Source organism: Diospyros lotus, chromosome 7, assembly GCF_014633365.1.
Source record: "Diospyros lotus cultivar Yz01 chromosome 7, ASM1463336v1, whole genome shotgun sequence".
NCBI classification, from domain to species: domain Eukaryota; kingdom Viridiplantae; phylum Streptophyta; class Magnoliopsida; order Ericales; family Ebenaceae; genus Diospyros; species Diospyros lotus.
In genome coordinates this window covers 31,750,974-31,771,754 of record NC_068344.1, presented here as the reverse complement: position 1 = coordinate 31,771,754, position 20,781 = coordinate 31,750,974, and the positions used below count along the sequence as shown (strand labels likewise).

The window sequence follows — 20,781 nt, the reverse complement described above, 5'->3', positions numbered from 1 at the left end:
TGGATGTCAATAATGCTTTCCTAAATGGTGACTTAGAAGAAGCTGTGTACATGACACAACCAGAAGGATTTGTGGATTCTAAGTACCCTTCTCATGTATGTAAACTGCACAAATCTCTTTATGGTTTGAAATAGGCCCCTCGTGCTTGGTATGTGAAGCTAAAATCAGCTCTTCAACAGTGGGGATTTACTAGGGCACCGTCTGATGCATATTTATTCATTAAACGTACTGCTGCTTATGTGCTCTTTCTCTTAGTATATGTTGATGATATTCTCATAATTGGTTCTGATTCTTTGGTTCTAAAGGCGTGCATTCAAGATTTGGAGAGTACATTTGCTCTGAAAACACTAGGACCAGTTAATTATTTCCTAGGGTTTGAAGCTTTTAAAGATGCAAGTGGGCTTTATTTGACTCAATCTAAATATACTCTGGATTTGTTGAAGAAAGTTAATATGACTGATTGTAAACCCTGTGCAACTCCTACATCATCTGGATTTTGTCTTACTGATGACGGTGAAGTGTTTTCTAATCCCTCGTTATATCGAACTCTCATTGGATCTCTTCAATACCTAACCTATACACGTCCAGACATAGCCTTTGTTGTAAATCGTTTAAGTCAATTTTTAACTGCTCCTAAGCTGCAACATTGGACTGCTTGCAAGAGGTTTCTTAAAAGGGACAGTAGGTTATGGTCTATTTTTCTCTCCATCTTCAAGAAATTTGGCAATTTTTGTGTATACAGATGTTAATCATGCAGGTTGCAAGATCACAAGGAGATCAACAAGTGGGCTTTGTGTCTATCTTGGGCCTAATCTGATTGTTTGGAGCTTAAGAAAACAAACTATTGTTGCAAGATCAGTTGGAGAAGCTGAATATAGGGTTATAGCTCAAGGTGTAACTGAGCTTCTATGGTTAAAATCTTTATTCACAGAGTTGGGATATCCTTGTAATATTTCTTCTAAACCTATTGTTTGGAGTGATAATTTGGCCACTAAGAGCATGGCTGAAAATCCTGTTTTTCATGGTTGAACCAAACACATTAAGTTGATGTACATTTTATTCGAGAAAAGATTGAAAATGGAGATATTGAAATCAGATATGTGCCCACATAATATCAGGTTGTTGACATTCTCACAAAAAGGATTATCAAAGAGTCAGTTTCAGTTTTTATGCAACAAGCTTGGCTTAAGGTTTTCGCCAAGCTCACAGGGTTTCATATGTCTCTATAAATGATCAACAACCAGAAGGGAAAGAGAGTTCTAATTGAGGGGGAATGTGAAAGCATATTGTATTAGCAACAGTTAGTGTATTAGCATCAACACTTATTTCCATTTGATTTATATTTTGCTGCTGTATTGGTTATGTTAACTCATTAAGTCGTGTAAGCTGTTAAGACAGTGTAAGAGGATTGTTGTTATATATATATATATAACAATGCACTTCATTTTAGTTTTTATGTTCTTTAGTTAATGAAATACGAAGCTAGTTGTTCCTCCAAACTCTCTCTCTGATTTGTTTGTATTTCGCCCTAGGGTTTTCCTAAAATCTTTTCAAGGACTTTATCAGATAAGTTCAAGATGATAAGGCTATAAGCCAACTCGTTCAACCCATACCTTTCCGAGGCAGTTGAGGATTTTAATTTATCTTTTTCAGTTTTAGGTGGTTTAACCAGTGGCTGAGAGCACCGATTTTGAACCAGAATAGCTCTCATTTTCTTTTGCCATAGTGAAAAATCACCACTACCATCAAACTTCTCTATTTCTAATTTAGTTGGGGCCATTTGATTATGATCCCTAAAACAGAATATAATTCACGAATGATAATGTGATTAACTATAACTAATGTTTGACAAGAAATTTCAAAACATAATAGGAACAGTTTATTGGAAGACTCAAATAAGGTACAAATCTTATTATAAATTCTTGTATACGAGGCAAAATAGAGATTGAAATAAAAAAAAAATTATTCAAACCCTAATTAAGGTTTCAAACGAACTAAGAACTTGATGTGGTATTAGGGCTAATAGAATGAATAATCTGATCAGATCTAATCCAAGTTCATGAACTCAGAAAAATTAGGGCAAGCAATAGATATGAGATGGTTGAGGGCAAAGAGTTGAATACGCAACAGTAATTAGGGAAAAAAGTACCGTAAGGAAAAAATAAAAAAAAAATTACTCGGTCGAAGATCAAACTTGATCTTCGATTTACCTTTGGAATTGGAGACGGCTTAACCTGGATCTTGGTTCCCTCGTAGCTCTGATACCACTTGTTGATTCCGTGTGGAAACCCTATACCAATTCTCGGCCAAGCAGATCAAATCGACAGCAAAACGAAAACAGAAAATACAACTTCAAACCGCTAATACACAACGCACACAAAGACAAGTATTTACGTGTTAGGACCCAAAATCAGGTCTTACTCACGGCAGGGGTTTTCGCCCCTAGTTAATCCACTAATATTGAAGTGATTACAACAAAATATTACAATCTTACAGCAAGAACAACAAGAATGATTTTAGTATTGCAAGAAAACAAAAGAGCTTATTTACAACACACGAAATCAACATAAACAACTTACAATCTCTTATATACAAATTACCATCACCTATTCTCCTATCTTTGGAATCTAAATCTTCATTGAATAAGGAAAGTTAAGAAGAAAGGAATCAGAAAAAATAGAAAAGGAAATTGCAGCACAATTGACTGACAAATGATCCCATAATTTGTGGGATCATTATTCGGTTTTCCTACAAATTGTTAAGGGAAGCAAATATCTGAATGGAGGATGATTATTGTCATTGACGTCCTAAGTAGTTTTGTAACAAAATTTTATGAAATTGTGAACATCAAGGTCTCTTCAATAGAATCGTTGCTTGACAAGATGAAGGTATGAAGTTGATGTCAGGAAGTGGAAAATGGCATATTAATTAAAATTTAGCTACCGATGCATGAAAAATTGTTATTGTTATTTTGGCTCTTGACGATTGTATTGCATGTCATGACCCAAGGAATAATAGAAGGGCATCATTGTAATAGGGTTGCAATGGTTTGTTAGGATATTTTTACAAGTTGTTAGAAGCACATGGGTGCTGTTAGGATGCTGTTAGAAATTAGTTAAGCAGTTAGCTACTATGCTTATAAAAAGGCCAATTGTAAGAGGAGAGAGATATGCTTGAATTGATGAAATGAAAATCTGATTCTCTCCCTACAATTCTCTCCATTCTCCCTTTTGTTTTTCTCTATTGCTCTCCCTCATTTCTCTCTACATCCTTCCCCCATTTATGTCCATTTTTCCTCTCTAATGTTCTGTTCTTGAGTCTATTCCATCAGATCCTTTTGATTGTCGATCCAATCCTAGGCTAAACCCTAGGTACATGATAAATTGGTATTAGAGCAGTCATTCACCGGCTGTGTGTTCGGAAAATCAATTGTGTTCGATTAGATTTGAAGTAAGCAAGCCAGATTTGAAGTAGAGCAAATCAGTCATTAAAAGCGAATTCAAGCGACTCCTAGGGGAGTTCCAGTTGATCGGAACTCCCAGACGAGCAAGGACTTCCCATTCTCGAAGTTGTTTGTGGGAGAATTTTGAAGAAATTGCAGCCATCGGTTCTAAATTTTGGAGAATTTTGCTGGTTGCATCAGAATCGCTCAAGGAAGGCAAGCTGCCCAGACGATTCCAGTGGAGAATTCTGGGGATCAGTCGCTTGTTCGATTCTTGGAGCAGCGGTGAACGAAGGTGATTTGAGTAGTCCAACGAACTTTCCTTGCCGCAACAGAATCCGGGATTTTGGCTATTGCAGACGTGGTTCAGGGAGGCGACCATAAAGCATTTCGCGATCTGGTAGCATATCAGAGCGGGTGAGCATCTCTCAGATTAAATTCCGTAGCTGCGACGGACACCAATCCACGGTAGGTGTCAATGCTGACCGTGATGCAGTGGGTTGGACTTTGGAGTGTCTCGATATAGTGGGTGTAGCAAGAGAACTGGCAGTGAAATCTGGTGATATTGGAATTAGAAGCGATTGTAAATTGTGCTGGGAGCCTTGGATTGTGATTGGGCAATAGCTGTTCTTTGGTTGCGATTTTGATTTGAGTTGAAGGCAGGGAAATCAGTTTCCATAGTTACGGTGTAGGTTGAGAAGGCTTGAAGGCGACTTGGCCTGGCGGGTCTGACGGTGTTTTCAGCAACTCTGGTGAATTGATTGAGCAGTGAATTCTAGAGTCCAGTGAGTCAACGGAACTGGAAGTTCTGACAACTACCCATTGATCACTTTCCTAAGGTTACGGAGATTGAGCTTGAGCTGATGGCTGAGGCCGAACGTGGAAGGAAAAGCAGATTTGAGCCCAGTCGATTCCAGTGGTGAAGCCAGCAGTCAATGTTCGAATTTCTGCAGGCATAATAGGAGGTGATTCCAATCGAATTCTAGGCTACTAGTAAGGTAAACAAAGGGTAATTTCGACTTTGAATTCTGGTTAACTTTGTTTGAATTGGAGAGGCGAAGAAGAGCAATATGTATATAGCTCTTTGGTCTTCGAAGTATGTTGATTGTGAAATATCGACTAAGGGGAGCAGTGCATGTAGGAGACCATTGGAGCCTCAATTGCAGCAGATGAATGCTTCATTTTCAGTTGGAATGGAGCCTCAAAGGCAGCCAAAGAAGGCTGCATTCTCAGTTGGCAGCAACAGGGATAAGGAGCAGTGTAGCCAGAAGAATCAAACATGGGGAAGGAAGTTTGAGAATGAGTATAGCCGAAGGGACAAAGGAACAAGCAGTGGGATTCATGAAGAGTGCGGGGAATTTGGTCGTATGTTCCACGAGAAGCTGTAGGAGTTTGCGATGATACTGATAAAGAAGTATCATTACAACTTTCCCACTGAATACTTCGATGATTATCGCGGGAGTTTTAATAAAGATGGCTTCCTTAAAATGGAGCAGCTGAAGGAGAAGTCAAGATTATGGAAGAACGATTCCTTGCTTACTTTAGATTTTGGGATGAAAAAGAAGTATTCTAATTTAAGCAACAATAACAAGAAGTGTTGTATTTTCCTGTAATCGGTCACACCACCACAAAGCCAAGAGCAGTACCAATCCAAGAAATAGAAATCGAAATAGAAATGAACCACACAATGCACACACACAAGAACACAATATATACGTGTTCGGATCCAAACGAATCCTACTCATGGCAGAGGCTTACACCTCTAGTCAATCCACTATATGAATATGAACAAGGGATTTACGCAATACACGCACAAGATCCTCACGGCCACTCCCAAATTAGAAATCAAACGAAAACAAGAAGACAAAACAAACAGAGTACAAAGCTCCAGCATACTCGAGCATCCCAACGCTCAATCTCACCAATCCCTTACTCAAAAGGAAACCCCAAGAGATATACACATACCGTGAGACGAGATTGGAAAATGCCTTACTGTCTTCTTCTCTGTTTTGATCACTGAGAGCCTTCGATTCTTGGCGTTCTGTTCTTACGCGATTAGGGCTGCCATGTGTTGTTATCGGCCGGCCTATCGTTGGAGGTAATAATGCAAGATTATCCGTAGGGAATGTGAGATAGTGGCCGCCCTATCGACGGAATTATTCTCTAGATCATTTCCTATTCAGGAAGTTTAGTTTGTGGTGGTTATACACTTAACTTAGAGAATTATCAACCTCCCTATCGGAGCTCTGTTAGTTCTTCTAAGAGCCAAATGACATATTATTGATAATAGTTTAAGGGAAATCTATTTTCAAGACATAATATGAGCTTATGTGCAAAATATTTGTTTTATATGTGCCTTGTCTAAACGTCTTATTTTTCCATAAATTGTACAGGAATGTCTGGTGGAGGTTCTTTCAGTCCCCTTGCTATGATCCTCAAGGATTCTAAGCTGGATGGGGGTAATTATGTTGACTGGAAGAGGAAGTTGAACATAGTACTCACAGCTGAAGGGTACAAGTATGTTCTGACTGACCCCTGTCCTGTAATTGGGAGAAACTCCACTGACGAGGAGCGCCAGGCAGAGGCAGAATGGAAGAATGCTGACGAGATGGCACGATGCTACATGTTGGCTTCCATGTCCGATGTGCTTCAATCGAAGCATGAGCATACGCCCATTGCTTATGATATTGATGTGTCATTGCGCACCATGTTCGCTGATAAGAGCCGGCCCGCGAGGCAGGAAGCTCTTAAGGCGATTATGACTACCAGGATGGCTGAGGGGGCATCAGTTCGAGAGCACATGCTCAAAATGATTGCTTACTTCGAGGAAGCTGAGGTTTTGGGAGCGACGATAGATGCTGAGAGTCAGGTAGACATGGTCTTAGAGACTTTGCCAGATTCATACTCGCAGTTCAAATTGAACTATAACATGAATAAGTTAGAGATGAATCTAGTGGAGCTCATGAAAGAGCTCCAGGCGGCAGAGAAGATCATGAAGCCTACCTCGAAGGCTCTAGCTATTCATTCTGCATCTTCTCCTAGAGTTGGCCCTAAAGCCAAGAACTTCAAGAAGAAGAAGGGTCAGAACAAAGCAGGGGGCAAGCCCAGAAAGCCCGGAGCTAGTCAGGCCGATGCCAAGCCCAAAGGCAAGTGCTTCAAATGTGGGCAAAAAGGACACTGGAAAAAGGATTGTCCTGCCCTCAAGGTGAAAGCAACTGGTATTGCTCTTTACTTAGAATCCATCAGTTTGGTAGGATCTTCATCCTCTTGGATAGTTGATTCAGGAGCCACTGATCATGTTTGTAACTCTTTGCAGGGGTTCAGAAAGACAAGGACTCTACTTGAAGGAGAGCATGGAATGCTGGTAGCTAGTGGAGCTCGAGTATGGGCTGAAGCAGTAGGAGTTTTGCATTTGTTTTTTGATTCTAATAGGATTTTAATTCTGAAAGATGTTTTATACGTTCCTGCTTTGAGACAGAATTTAATTTCAGTTTCTAAATTGATTTCTTATGGTTATTCTGTTTCGTTCCATTCTGGTGTCACCATCAGTAGAAATGGACAGGTTATTTGTTCAGGCAACGTATTTGGGAATCTTTATTATATTAATCCTATTAAAAGTCAAATAAACAACTTGGAGGGTACCAAGTTCAGAATGTATGCCGCCGTTTCTAAGGCATATCCCCAAAAAGAAATAGGAAGAGATGCATGGCTCATCATGCTTCTTACCATCTCCATTAGAGTCTTGTTCCTTCTCTCACTGACTCCATTCTGCTGGGGGGTCCCAGGCGCAGTCAATTGAGAAACTATACCGTGATGTACTAAGTAGTCCTTAAACTCTCCAAGAAGGTACTCTCCACCACGGTCTGACCTCAAAATTTTGATCAATTTACCTGTTTGACGCTCCACTTCAGCCTTAAACTCTTTGAATTTATCAAAAGAATCAGACTTGCGCCTCATCAGATAAATATAACCAAAACGAGTGTGGTCATCCGTAAATGTGATGAAGTACTCGTAACCTCCTCTAGCAGGTGTAGTCATTGGACCACAAACATCACCATGAACTAACTCTAATATGTTTTTGGCTCTAGCTGCCTTCTGAGTAAATGGCCTTTTGGTCATTTTGCCCATTAGGCATGATTCACACTGAGGCCATTCTTCCAATCTCAATGAGCCCAAGGGCCCATCATGGATTAGCCTCTGAATCCGATTAGGATTAATGTGCCCTAATCTTAAGTGCCATAGATAAGAGTCATTAGATGATAATGTTCTCTTCTTATTAACTGGTTCAGTCTCAGAGTTGTTTATTTGACTTTTAATAGGATTAATATAATAAAGATTCCCAAATACGTTGCCTGAACAAATAACCTGTCCATTTCTACTGATGGTGACACCAGAATGGAACGAAACAGAATAACCATAAGAAATCAATTTAGAAACTGAAATTAAATTCTGTCTCAAAGCAGGAACGTATAAAACATCTTTCAGAATTAAAATCCTATTAGAATCAAAAAACAAATGCAAAACTCCTACTGCTTCAGCCCATACTCGAGCTCCACTAGCTACCAGCATTCCATGCTCTCCTTCAAGTAGAGTCCTTGTCTTTCTGAACCCCTGCAAAGAGTTACAAACATGATCAGTGGCTCCTGAATCAACTATCCAAGAGGATGAAGATCCTACCAAACTGATGGATTCTAAGTAAAGAGCAATACCAGTTGCTTTCACCTTGAGGGCAGGACAATCCTTTTTCCAGTGTCCTTTTTGCCCACATTTGAAGCACTTGCCTTTGGGCTTGGCATCGGCCTGACTAGCTCCGGGCTTTCTGGGCTTGCCCCCTGCTTTGTTCTGACCCTTCTTCTTCTTGAAGTTCTTGGCTTTAGGGCCAACTCTAGGAGAAGATGCAGAATGAATAGCTAGAGCCTTCGAGGTAGGCTTCATGATCTTCTCTGCCGCCTGGAGCTCTTTCATGAGCTCCACTAGATTCATCTCTAACTTATTCATGTTATAGTTCAATTTGAACTGCGAGTATGAATCTGGCAAAGTCTCTAAGACCATGTCTACCTGACTCTCAGCATCTATCGTCGCTCCCAAAACCTCAGCTTCCTCGAAGTAAGCAATCATTTTGAGCATGTGCTCTCGAACTGATGCCCCCTCAACCATCCTGGTAGTCATAATCGCCTTAAGAGCTTCCTGCCTCGCGGGCCGGCTCTTATCAGCGAACATGGTGCGCAATGACACATCAATATCATAAGCAATGGGCGTATGCTCATGCTTCGATTGAAGCACATCGGACATGGAAGCCAACATGTAGCATCGTGCCATCTCGTCAGCATTCTTCCATTCTGCCTCTGCCTGGCGCTCCTCGTCAGTGGAGTTTCTCCCAATTACAGGACAGGGGTCAGTCAGAACATACTTGTACCCTTCAGCTGTGAGTACTATGTTCAACTTCCTCTTCCAGTCAACATAATTACCCCCATCCAGCTTAGAATCCTTGAGGATCATAGCAAGGGGACTGAAAGAACCTCCACCAGACATTCCTGTACAATTTATGGAAAAATAAGACATTTAGACAAGGCACATATAAAACAAATATTTTGCACATAAGCTCATATTATGTCTTGAAAATAGATTTCCCTTAAACTATTATCAATAATATGTCATTTGGCTCTTAGAAGAACTAACAGAGCTCCGATAGGGAGGTTGATAATTCTCTAAGTTAAGTGTATAACCACCACAAACTAAACTTCCTGAATAGGAAATGATCTAGAGAATAATTCCGTCGATAGGGCGGCCACTATCTCACATTCCCTACGGATAATCTTGCATTATTACCTCCAACGATAGGCCGGCCGATAACAACACATATCCTAGGTTTTAGTTATACCTTTGCTCTCTCCTCTTTTGCCCCAAATTACATGAATATATATATGTGGGCCAAGTAGTGAGATAAAGGCCGGATATGTTGTATGTTGTATATATATGTGGGCCAAGGACATGGATGGAGAGAAGACCGATAAACGGGCTTGGGCTTTGGCCCAATTCAATTTATATCAAACCCAATTTATTTATATACATATACACATGAAATGCAATCCAAATGTAAAATACATTTTGAATCACAAATCCTAACAAGAAGGATGACTACAATATCAGAAATGGTATTGGTGCTGAATGGCATTATCCAAAGGGAATCGGTAACAATCAGGTGGATAGGACAACAGATGCAAAGGTACCATCGAATATTTTTGAAAAAGAAGTTTATATAGAGAAAAAATCAAGCATACACAAAGAAGAAGAGGTTGCTGGACTGCCGACATGGAAATAGGAAATTCTGACAGAAAAAGTAGTTAAGGTTGTTTTGCAGCCAAGGGAAGAGTTAATGCATATGAATGTACCTAAGGAGGGTTGGCAAGTCACACTCGCGGAAAGAGAGATGCTAATTTCTCTTTCATTGAAGGGAAATCTTCTACAAGTTATGACTCTGAAAGTAGTTCTCTCCACTTACAGCAGATTCAAAGTGGTGAGGAATTTTGGAAGCCAATGGTAGTAGCTGGGGAAAAGCCAAGGGAGGTAGTTGAAGAAGTCAAAGGTGTTATCGAAGAGAATAAGACTCCTGCTGTTGTGCTGATTTTTACTTCCACTGGCAAATCCAAGTTGTTGTCTACTGCATTGAGGGATGAATCAATGGCTGATCATGTCCATAGATTGGATTGGGCTTGAACTCAATGAAGTTTTCCCTATGGAAGTTTTGAGTCAACTTAGGCCTGGAATTGATCTTGGAAACCTAAGAATGAAGATGAAGAGGCCTAGAATGAGAAAGAAGGAAAAAGAAATGAAACAGATTGAGAGAGCTGGTATTGGGTAAAGAGCAGTGACCAATTGCTGAAGTTCTTGAGGACAAGAACTCTCTCAAGGAGGGGAAAATTATCATGACCCAAGGAATAATAGAAGGGCATCATTGTAATAGGGTTGCAATGGTTTGTTAGAATATTTTTACAAGTTGTTAGAAGCACATGGGTGCTGTTAGGATGCTGTTAGAAATTAGTTAAGCAGGTAGCTACTATGCCTATAAAAAGGCCAATTGTAAGAGGAGAGAGATATGCTTGAATTGATGAAATGAAAATATGATTCTCTCTCTACAATTCTCTCCATTCTCCCTCTTGTTTCTCTCTACTGCTCTCCCTCGTTTCTCTCTACATCCTTCCCCCATTTCTGTCCATTTTTTCTCTCCAATGTTCTGTTCTTGAGTCTATTCCATTAGATCCTTTTGATTGTCGATCCAATCCTAGACTAAACCCTAGGTACATGACACTACATAAGATGAGTAATATTAGTGCTATACTTAGGCTCCTTTGTGAACTAATTTACTTGATCATCAATCATAAGTATGAGACTCTGGTGTACCATTTACTGCTGCAGAAACAGCTGGGTTTTGTTTTTAGGTAAATAATATAAATATCAACTGAATCTGTTCGGTTTCACACTTAACTTCATTATATGGATAGTGAATTTGTAGGTTTCTAGAACTCTTTAGATGGATCAGCCACTGGCTCTCACTAACCATGTTCCGGATTTTGTGTGTTTTGTGATTGTTGAATTGGGAGCACTGGAAATACTCAATCTTGGCCAATTCACAACCTCACACACACATGATTTACCCCACAACAGAAAATTAAGAAAAACAGAAATGAAAATAGAGTAAGAATGTGCAAACCACACAAGAAGACAACCGATTTTATCCTAGTTCAGACCACAATTTGTGATCCTACATCCAGCCTCTGTCCTGAGAGCAATTCACTAAGAATCTTGAAGAAATCAGTACAAGAACCTTCCCTCACGAGTACAATACACAACTGAGATTACACTATCTTGTCTAGACTTTTCTCTCAATTTCACTGCACTCATACACATAGAATGAATGATGATCAGCGGCTGCCCCCTATGCCTCTTATTTATAGACAAATGGGGCGGACATTACAAGGTCTAATTTAAAGAGTACACAATCTCTAATATACCCCTTATAATACTACATAAGTTAGACTCTCTAACTTAGTTAATTTCAGCCGCTTGATTCACCCCTAGTATTCCCATGATTCTTCTAAATCTTCTAGGCTATACTCGATGCAAAACACAATCGAGATAATATGTTAGCATGGTTCAATTGTCTGTCCTTTTTCCGAATCAGTTAAAGTTTTCAAGCATGAATTTGTTCCATGAATATTCCACTAGAAATATGTAAGATCTGCTTTCTTGTTGGGAGCTTGTCTGTTTGAACCCTATAAATCTTTTGATGGATTAAGAAAATGAAGTTAGTAATCATCTAAAAGCTGGTTTCGTGCTATCTTTATGTTACTCAGGAGTACTCAACTTGGGATATGCCTGTGCATGATCTAACGTGCTTTTTACTAAAGGTTATTTACATTTTCTGTTTATCCTTGTCATTGGCCTCTTCAAATCTCATATGGATGTCGTTTATGAAGTGGGTAATCAACATTGTTAAAGACTAGGATCATCATTTACAAAGATATTTAACAAGAAGACCACCTCCAATAATACCAAATCTTAATCCCACTTGGTGGTGTTGCCTACATTGATTTAAGTTTGTTAATCACTTTTACTCACTTGGTGTGTTGTCATGCTGATGAGTTCTCCATCAATTTTTTTTCTTGTTTTGGTTTTTCTCTACCTCTTTTGCAACAAAGTTATTTTATTCCATCCACACTCATCATATGTGTTTCTATTAGTCTCACATTTCCAGTTTCCAGATCATCTTATATTCAATAGGCACCACTATAACCTATGACTGCATTTTTAAATTCTATCTTTTCTTGTATAGTAGGACTTTCGTTGTAACTCCTTTAACTCAGCTGTGCTCATATTTGCATATATTGGTACTTAATTGCATAATGTTTTGTATCATAAATTAGAGTTGGTTTTATATTTGTTTGAAAATTTTCCTTTTTGTTTTAAGGGATCTTACAACCAGTTTAATTGTTAAAAACACTTTTCTCTTTTAATCAGCCTACCTTGGGTTCTATGATAACATCTTCAATAGTCTTTTCGTTCTTTTAATTAATTGATCTTAGATATTTGAATTGATCTTTTCATGGAATAATTCAATTTTCAAGTCTCACTACAATGTCAACAACACTTTATTTTTTCTAAAACTTATATTCCATAAATTTGGTCTTCAAATTGCTTAACACTTTTATATTTAACGTGTCCCTTCTTCATAACTAGCACTTGATATTTATGCTTTCTTTTTGTCTCATTTACCAATATAATATCTCTGGAAATAACATATCCCAAGATACCTTTTCTTGGATGTGCTTAGTGAATTTATCCAATAACAAAAGTGAAAAGGTAAATTATGATTAAATAGATTGTACTGGTCAAAAACAATAGATTGAACTAATTAAAGTACTTGGTTTATGTGATTTGAGAACTGGCCTGAACCGATTAATTGACTGTGAAACCAGGAATTGGTTCAGAAACCAGCTCAGTTCATCAGAAAAAACTGGCTGATTTTTTCAACCGTGGTAGAACAGGTGATTGGTCAAACATGGCCAGTTCAACTGGCTGAACCAACCAGGGTGTTTTTTTGCCTTCTTATTCTATTTTTAAATATTAGACAATATGGTAACATTTGAGATATTTGGAAAGACTTGATGTCCACTATTTGAATATTATCTATTATTTTTGTTAACATGAATAACTTTTTCTCATTTTTAATTTGTAATTTAAATATTTAATCTTGCATTTTATTTTATTTTCATTGTAAATTTATGTTAATATTGTTCTGTAAACTTATTCTTGTTGTAGGACAATGTTACTTAGTATATTTTAAAATTTATTTTTGTAATTTTATATCATTGTTTTAATTAATATATATATTTATAAAATATTTATTTATTTTATAAATATACATCCTGATTCAAACAAGATCCAACCACTAAATCGTGAACCTCTCCCTTTCTGGTTCGATTCCCCACTTTTCAAATCATTGGTTGGTTTGCAAAGCAAAATTCCTACTAAAGCAGCACAAAATGGGGTCTTTGCCAATTCAATAGAAATAAGTATGAAGTAACGGTAGGATACTTATATGCACTTAAAAGGAAAAAAAGAGATGAAAATGGATAAAGGAAGAATGCTGTGTTCCCCATGCAATAATGCAGCTATGTGACATTTTGATTATACAGTAGATGTTAAGTCATATTCAACACACACACACATGCCTATTGCTTAATGCCTCTAGTTCTTGCCCAAGTTTGCACTAAATAAATTCGAGGGCATTGGTTAACATATGATTTTCTAGATTTATCAAGTAAGGGACAGACAAAGTGAATGGAGTACCACTTCCCCAGTTCATGTTTGATAGAGGGGAAATAGTTAGTTCAGAAGAAAGTGGCAATGATGACCACTTGGGCTCTATCCTGAACCTTCTCCAGTTGATAGAACTCGTGTGGGTTTGAACCATCTTGGTTCTTGAGCTTCTTTGTCTTTTTTGTTTTATTATGTCTTTTTTTGTTAGCAGTAATATTTCTTTTTCTCTGCATGTTGAATATCTCGATAGGTAAACAATACCAATAATTCCTCCCGTTAATTCTAACCTAAAGTTTTATAGCATCCAATTTGTTTGTGTTACTCAGGGCTTTAGAGAGGGAGATGGGCCATGTTCCTGCTTATTTTCCCTGTACCATGTTGAAGAAAGAAATTTATTATCTCAATAAAATGTCCATAGAAATATGGGCAGCCTAATGCTCTAGCCTTCTGTAATTGCAGGTGTTTTTTTTTTTTTTTTGACGTGGGGGGTGGGATGCAAGGGGAATGGTGATTGTATTCTCATCTTATGTGGATTTTTCATTTGTATTGATGTCATGTTTAAACCTAAGTTGTTGAGGGGGGGGGGGGGGGGGGGGGGGGGGGGGGGGGTGTTGTGGTCATGATTGAAAAAAGAAGTATGATTTATCAATAATGGAGAAGTCGGGGTTCCTACTAAATCAGGAATATATTCTTGTAGCCTTCACTTTTGCTTTGATATGACAAAGTATTGTGTCAAGTGGTTTGATTGTTTGACTAATAACTGGCATCACATCGTTAGTTTGGCATTAGGTGAGAGTTGCCCATTATTAAAGCATGTTATGGAAGCTGATCCAAGGAACAATGTCTGAATGTTTGCGGCCTGTGAGAAATATCCAAACATAGAAACATTCAGATAGCTCTAGCTACTTAAAACACTACTAATGATTTCCTATTTGGAATCCAGTTATTCTCTTGGAGTTGGAGGAAATCACTTGTAGAAAATTGAACAAGAAGGCATTGCTTATTTTATCATTCTGGTATTTTTTTTCAATTGTTTATGAAAGAATGAATCATACAAAAACTTTTAGTATCTAGCAGATATTTTAGCATTATTTATCATTTGCATTTTGCTCAACAGTTAAGACTAGCATCTGCATATGTTGCAACTGCAATGTCAAGTACTGATTAATAATAAAAGAATTAAAAGGAAGCTAAGTTTCCAATTCTTGGGTATTTACTTACCTATTTACTACTGAATCTCAAACTAATTTCTGTGCCTGGCATATCTTCTTGCAGAAGCCCATTAGGAGGGGTGTTGTTGGGCACACACTTATGGTGGAAGAGTTGGGACGAAGAAAGGTCAATGATGGTGTGAGTTATACAGTTCCCCCTATTTATGTACTTTTAGAAGGCTTTTACATAAGAGCAATTTGTTTTTAGTAGTCAGTATTTTAGGTTATAGCCCCCCCCTCTCTTTTTGCATAGTTCATCCAGCCTTAGGGCAGTCAGTATTTCATTTCGTTTTATTTAAAGCATAACAGAAACCTGACTTGGATCCTCAATTTACTAGGAATTTTATGTTCTACGGTTTTACAATCGGTTGGATGATTCAAGGAAGGGAGAAGTAAGTTGATTTCTTTTTATACACTCTTTTCTGCTGCAACAACCTTCCCCCCCCCACAAAAAAAAAAAAAAAAAAAAATATTGACTTGTAGTTCTAATCTTTCCAGTGTTATTTGAATTACTATTTCTACATACACACACATTTGTTATGATGTGTTTTATTGGCCTGAACTGTTGTGCAATATCTAATTTGGTAAGTGAAACTCAGGATTTAGATGATTATAGAATGCCTCATATCACGCATAGGTTACATATGTTCACCAAAAGGGTAAGGTCACCTTACCTTTTTAAACCCTACAAAGAGCAGAATTGATACCTGAGACAATGTGCCACATTAAGTTTGTAAGTTAATGGTTATTCATCACATGGACCTAACAAGTAACTGATGGTATTGACTTCTTATATTCATACTGAGTGCACTTGGTATGGTTTTATGTGAGACAAGAAGGTGCAAAGTAGTCAATTTACAAGGGCAGCTATGAGAACTGCTTCCAAGAAAAGTCAGCAGACCTATTCTTGATAGTGGATCTAAGAAAAAAAAGACCTATACTTGAAAGTCGGAATACCTGTATTTTAAAAGAAAATGAGAGAAAGATGTGAACATTTTTCTTGGATTTATGGTACCTCTGAATGGATTGTATCTTGTGACAATACACAGACTTCCAAGCGTTACAGTGTTTTTGTTGTACTCTACTATTCTAACCATTTAGCTGTCTTGAAAATCATAATAGAACCTTTGAATTAGTGCACCCAATTGATTTTTTGTTGACTATACTTGAAATGATTTCATGTCTGATTTCTCTTTAGTTTGATTATTTGTTGTTACTTGACATGTGCAATTTTGGTGGAAAATATTATCTTTTATGTTAGTCCTTCTCACATTTAATCATTATGATGCTACAAGATTGCTTGTACTTCAGCTGGAGAAACCCGCAAATGGATGGAAGCATTTGATCATGCCAAGCAAATGGTAAGGAAGAAGTAGATCCCAGTGTTGTTAGTATTTATAATTGAAGCTCTGAGCTGAATGCAGTCATTAATAGACTAATTAATCTGACATTCCCCCCCCCCCCCAACTATCCCTGCCAGAAAAAAGAATAAAAAGGAAAAAAAGAAATGGTCATTACCATTTTCTTTCTTTATCCATGTTCCTCTCTTCCATATTTTTATGTTATCTTCCCTCCACAAACAATTTGGTGTTGTAATTTGATGGTGTAACTCTGTTTCTAAATTGTGAAGATATTATGTTTGACTAATTAGGGGGATTTTCTAAGTAACTGAGATTTGAGTCAATTTATATCTCAATATAAACTCTTTGTATTGTCAGGCTGAATATGAGCTTTCACGAGGTGGTAGTGCAAGAAACAAACTGAACATGGAGACAGAGTATGTTTTCTTTAGTGGAACAGGAACAAATGACGACATTTATCAGAATTATCATTTGATTTTGCTTTATGTAGTGCTTGTTGATGCATGTATTTTATATCCATCAACAAGAGCTCATATAAGGGAGTAATAGTACAGTAGTCCATCTATTTTCTAACAAATTTTCCGTGTCTGATTATATTTTTATAAGTTTACATGTGGTGACATTGTAATCAATTATGTCCTAATTCTACCTTACTTTCCTTTTATCAAGGATCAATCTTGAAGGACATCGACCTAGGGTAAGGCGTTATGCGCATGGCTTGAAAAAGCTAATTAAAATTGGACAAGGTAAGGTGGTATGCATATAGTTTAATTGTACTTTATTCTTAAAAAATAATTTTTATTTATTTCAGGACTACTGCAGATTAATCATTGTAATTTGTTTGAATGGACATTATGCAATTGCCATGGAATAGGATTTGTAACATCTTTTTTAATTAAAATGTTCAAATATTCCTCCCATTCCACCAAAAAAAAGAAAAATCAACAACTCGTTTTCTTTTTAAGTGGTTTATTTAGCTTGAATTCTCAACTTTCTATCACTTGTATTATCCATATGTCTGATATTGGGTGATGCCGATATGTGCATATGTATGGTTTATGTGCATGTATGCGTTAGACTGGATGATTAATGATGTGTCTCTATGTAAATATGACAATGAGTTTCCTTTGTCTTGGAAATCATTGACACATTACAGATTGAGTTTTCATGCTATTGCTTTATACGTTTAGAGCTCAAAACATGTAAAATACCACTGAACAAAGTCTATAACTCATAGATCCAGCCACGTGTGGAATGATGCTGACATCCCTAGCAACCATATTACAAGAGAGACTAAATTCTGAAGTGTAAAACCTAATCCTTGGACTACCAGTCTAGAGGCCTTTTTTGTCAAAAGCAAAGCTCTTATTTTGGCTTATACATCAGTAATTCAGCTTGTGGGGTAAAGACTTATGATTGCTGTTGTTGTTTATTAAGGTGTAAGAGGTGGGGGTGATTTCTGATTTTGAGGTTTTACTGGATATGAGCTGCAGGAATAGTGAACCATGGGTTCTGTTACTGTTGAGATTAAACTATTTGATTTTCATAAATCATTTAGTTCCAGAAGTTGCTTAGAACTCAAGTGTCAGAGGTCCTCATTTTGAATGTTACTGAAGTGGCTATAAGTGGGAAAAATTTAAAGACACTTTACAAGTAGTTAAACCCACCAAGTGGGTTTAAGTCTTGTAATCGTTGTTGTATAAGTAAATTCTTTTATCTATTAATTGTAGTTGAATTTAAAAGAATTGCCATCATTTGCTATATGTTGCAACCCAATGTTCAGAAAGTCATTCCTTGGAATAAGGTATGACTTCTTTGTTATTTTTCTACTCTTTCTTGACCTCTAAGAGTAGGCTAGGAGCCATTCTATAAAACTCGTGAAGCTGTAACTGTTGGATTCCGGACCTGACCTTGTGACCCTTCTGCAAGATGTCACAAGGGAACTTGACTATTTGTATATTCATAGCTAAGTTTATCTACTTACTAATTTTAACTGTCTAGCTGTGTGCAGAATTTGCACCCAGTTATTAAGTAATCGCATTAAAGGTGAACTCACGCAGAATTAGTCCATCACACAGCTATCCTTTTATTAATTAGTTCATAGTGTTAATTTCCCATTAAAATTCCAACAAGGTTATTGAAGCTCATTGATTGTCCTAACAACTCATTTGCCGTCACTTAGACCATTTAGTTCATCAATGACACTTAGATCCTTAGTTGTATACACTACACATTTAATTCTCAGTTTCTCAGTTCCAAGCTGTTGACAGTTTTGAGAAGGGGTTTTGATTGATCAAAAAGAAGAATATACTTCCTTAGGAAAAAAGAAAAGAAAAGAAGAATCTACTTCAACTGATGTGCCCCTAAGCATGGCTTTACATAACATAGAAATCACACTTGGAAAGGGTGGATGATTCATTAAAGCAGGGGGTGCTGTTGCGAAGCTGATTGCTGTCATGTCCCTAATAGTAGTATAAGGGGAATATTGTAATAAGGATATATTACTTGTTAGGCTTATAGTTGTATTGCATATGGGCGGATGATGGGTGGAGGCTATAAATAAGCCATTGCTGTAAGAGAGTGGGCATGCTTGAATTAATAATTGAAAACTCTCATTCTCTCTCTAAGAATTCTCTCAAATCTCCCTCTCATTTCTCTCTTATGCTCTCCCTCAATTCTCTCTAATTTCTCCCTCATTCTTCTTCAATCTTCCCTCTATACCTTCTGTTCTTGACCTTAATTCAATCGGATCCTTCCGATTGCCAATTTCAGCCTGTTATGAACCTTAGGTTCATGACAAATGGTATCAGAGCATCGTTTCTCGGCTGTAATTTCAATCTATTCTAGATGGAATTGAGGCAGATATAGTGATATGGGCGAACTGTCGAGGAGCTTCAACAGAACAAATTGGCCAACAATTCCGATTCGATTCCTAAGGAACCAAGGACAAATCGTCACCAAGTGAGGTGTCCCTCAGAATTGATTGAGGCTATTTTGGAGAACAGTTCGCGGAGCTGGTTGAGTTTCAAGAAGCGATTGGGTGAATTGAGCTTATGATCCACGGCCATTGAATCTCGGAATTGATTTCGATGCACGAGGAAGGGAGTGCGGGCTCAGATCTGAAGGAGAAGTAAGGGATTGGCTCGCAGCTAAGACTCCAGTAATCTTGTCCGGAATCAAAGACGAGCAAGCCAGGAGGATTCGCGACTAGAGCAAACGACTGGTACGGGAGATCTGCTGAAGTTGGCAACGCGGACAACATCAGAGGCAACGCGAACTGAGGAGCCTTTGTGATTGGTGTCGGAGTTCGTCGAAGGTGGTGACACAAATAGCCAGGAGGGTCGTGACTGGAGTGATCGGTTGGTGCGCTGCTGGTGTTGTCGCTTGATAGGTCGGCGATTAGGTTTGGTGACTCTGGTGACCCAGAAGGTGGTTGATATTGGGAGATATTAATCTCCCAACAATGATTTACGAAGGTGATACAACAACAAATTTGGAATGGGCGAGGCAAGATGTTGACGAACGACAACGAATTTTTATAAGTCTTGCTTGGAATTGGCGTGCGAAGGAGGGTCAGACGAATTTCGGCTTGAATCCAGCAAATTGTGTCGACTGCATTAGAGTCGATCAGCATATGCAATTGAGGACAAAGCAGAAATTTGATTCCGACGCACGGAGATTGAGCTTGGGCTGATAGCTGAGGCCGAACTTGGAAGTGCGATTCAGGCTCGTCCCAATTCTTGAATGATTGATGATCAACGACAATTGCGATCATAGACAAACAATTGGCTAACTTGTAGTGTTGGACGGTGATTGGGTGTTGGAATCAGGACTCAGTACAATTGAAGACGCCACAAACCAGGAGAGGCCGACGGTGATACCGAGTTGAATTTGAAGTCAAAATAAGAGTGGTGTAGCAGGTATGGGATCAGAATTGGAGCGACTATGAAGGTGGAACTGTGAATCACTTCAGATTAGGTTGTCGACTTGAAGGTGGAACAGTAGGGTGATTTGCTGCTTATTTCCGAGTTGCTGTAGTTGATCAAGAAGGCTAGGTGAGTGTAGGAGACTTTGCAACAGACAAGCTAGAAGGCAGAATCAGATCCGTTGCCTAGCTGTTCAGTTGTTGGAGAATTGAAGTTGCAGGCGAATTAGTGAAGCTATTGTAGAGGAGACTCGTAGAGACTGGAGGAACAGGCCAACGATTTTGGCCGTGAATTTCAACAAGCTAGGCGAACTTGAAAGGCAAAGCAAGAGGTGATGCTTGGCTGTGAATTGCAGTAATTCTTGGCCGAAGTGGAAGGAATTGAATCGGATTTGGAGGCAAAGCAGATCTAGATCTTAGGGGTTTCGTGAGGCGAATCTGGAGGCTGCCGATTCAATCAAATCCAGAAGTATTTGCATAGCAGAATTCAATCAAGTCTGGAAGTATTTGCACAACAGAAAC

General features: G+C 38.2%; 1 protein-coding gene across 4 annotated transcripts in view; it reads left to right on the top strand.

Annotated features, from left to right (window-relative positions):
* LOC127806429 (protein ENHANCED DISEASE RESISTANCE 2) overlaps nt 1–20,781 on the top strand; it is an 87,005-nt gene that overhangs the window by 11,892 nt on the left and 54,332 nt on the right. For all 4 annotated transcript variants that reach the window (XM_052343720.1, XM_052343719.1, XM_052343718.1 and 1 more), the window contains exons 2-6: nt 15,038–15,112; nt 15,312–15,365; nt 16,269–16,334; nt 16,692–16,750; nt 17,004–17,080. In XM_052343720.1, the coding sequence (XP_052199680.1) occupies nt 15,038–15,112; nt 15,312–15,365; nt 16,269–16,334; nt 16,692–16,750; nt 17,004–17,080 (331 nt within the window). The remainder of the gene's footprint in view (nt 1–15,037; nt 15,113–15,311; nt 15,366–16,268; nt 16,335–16,691; nt 16,751–17,003; nt 17,081–20,781) is intronic.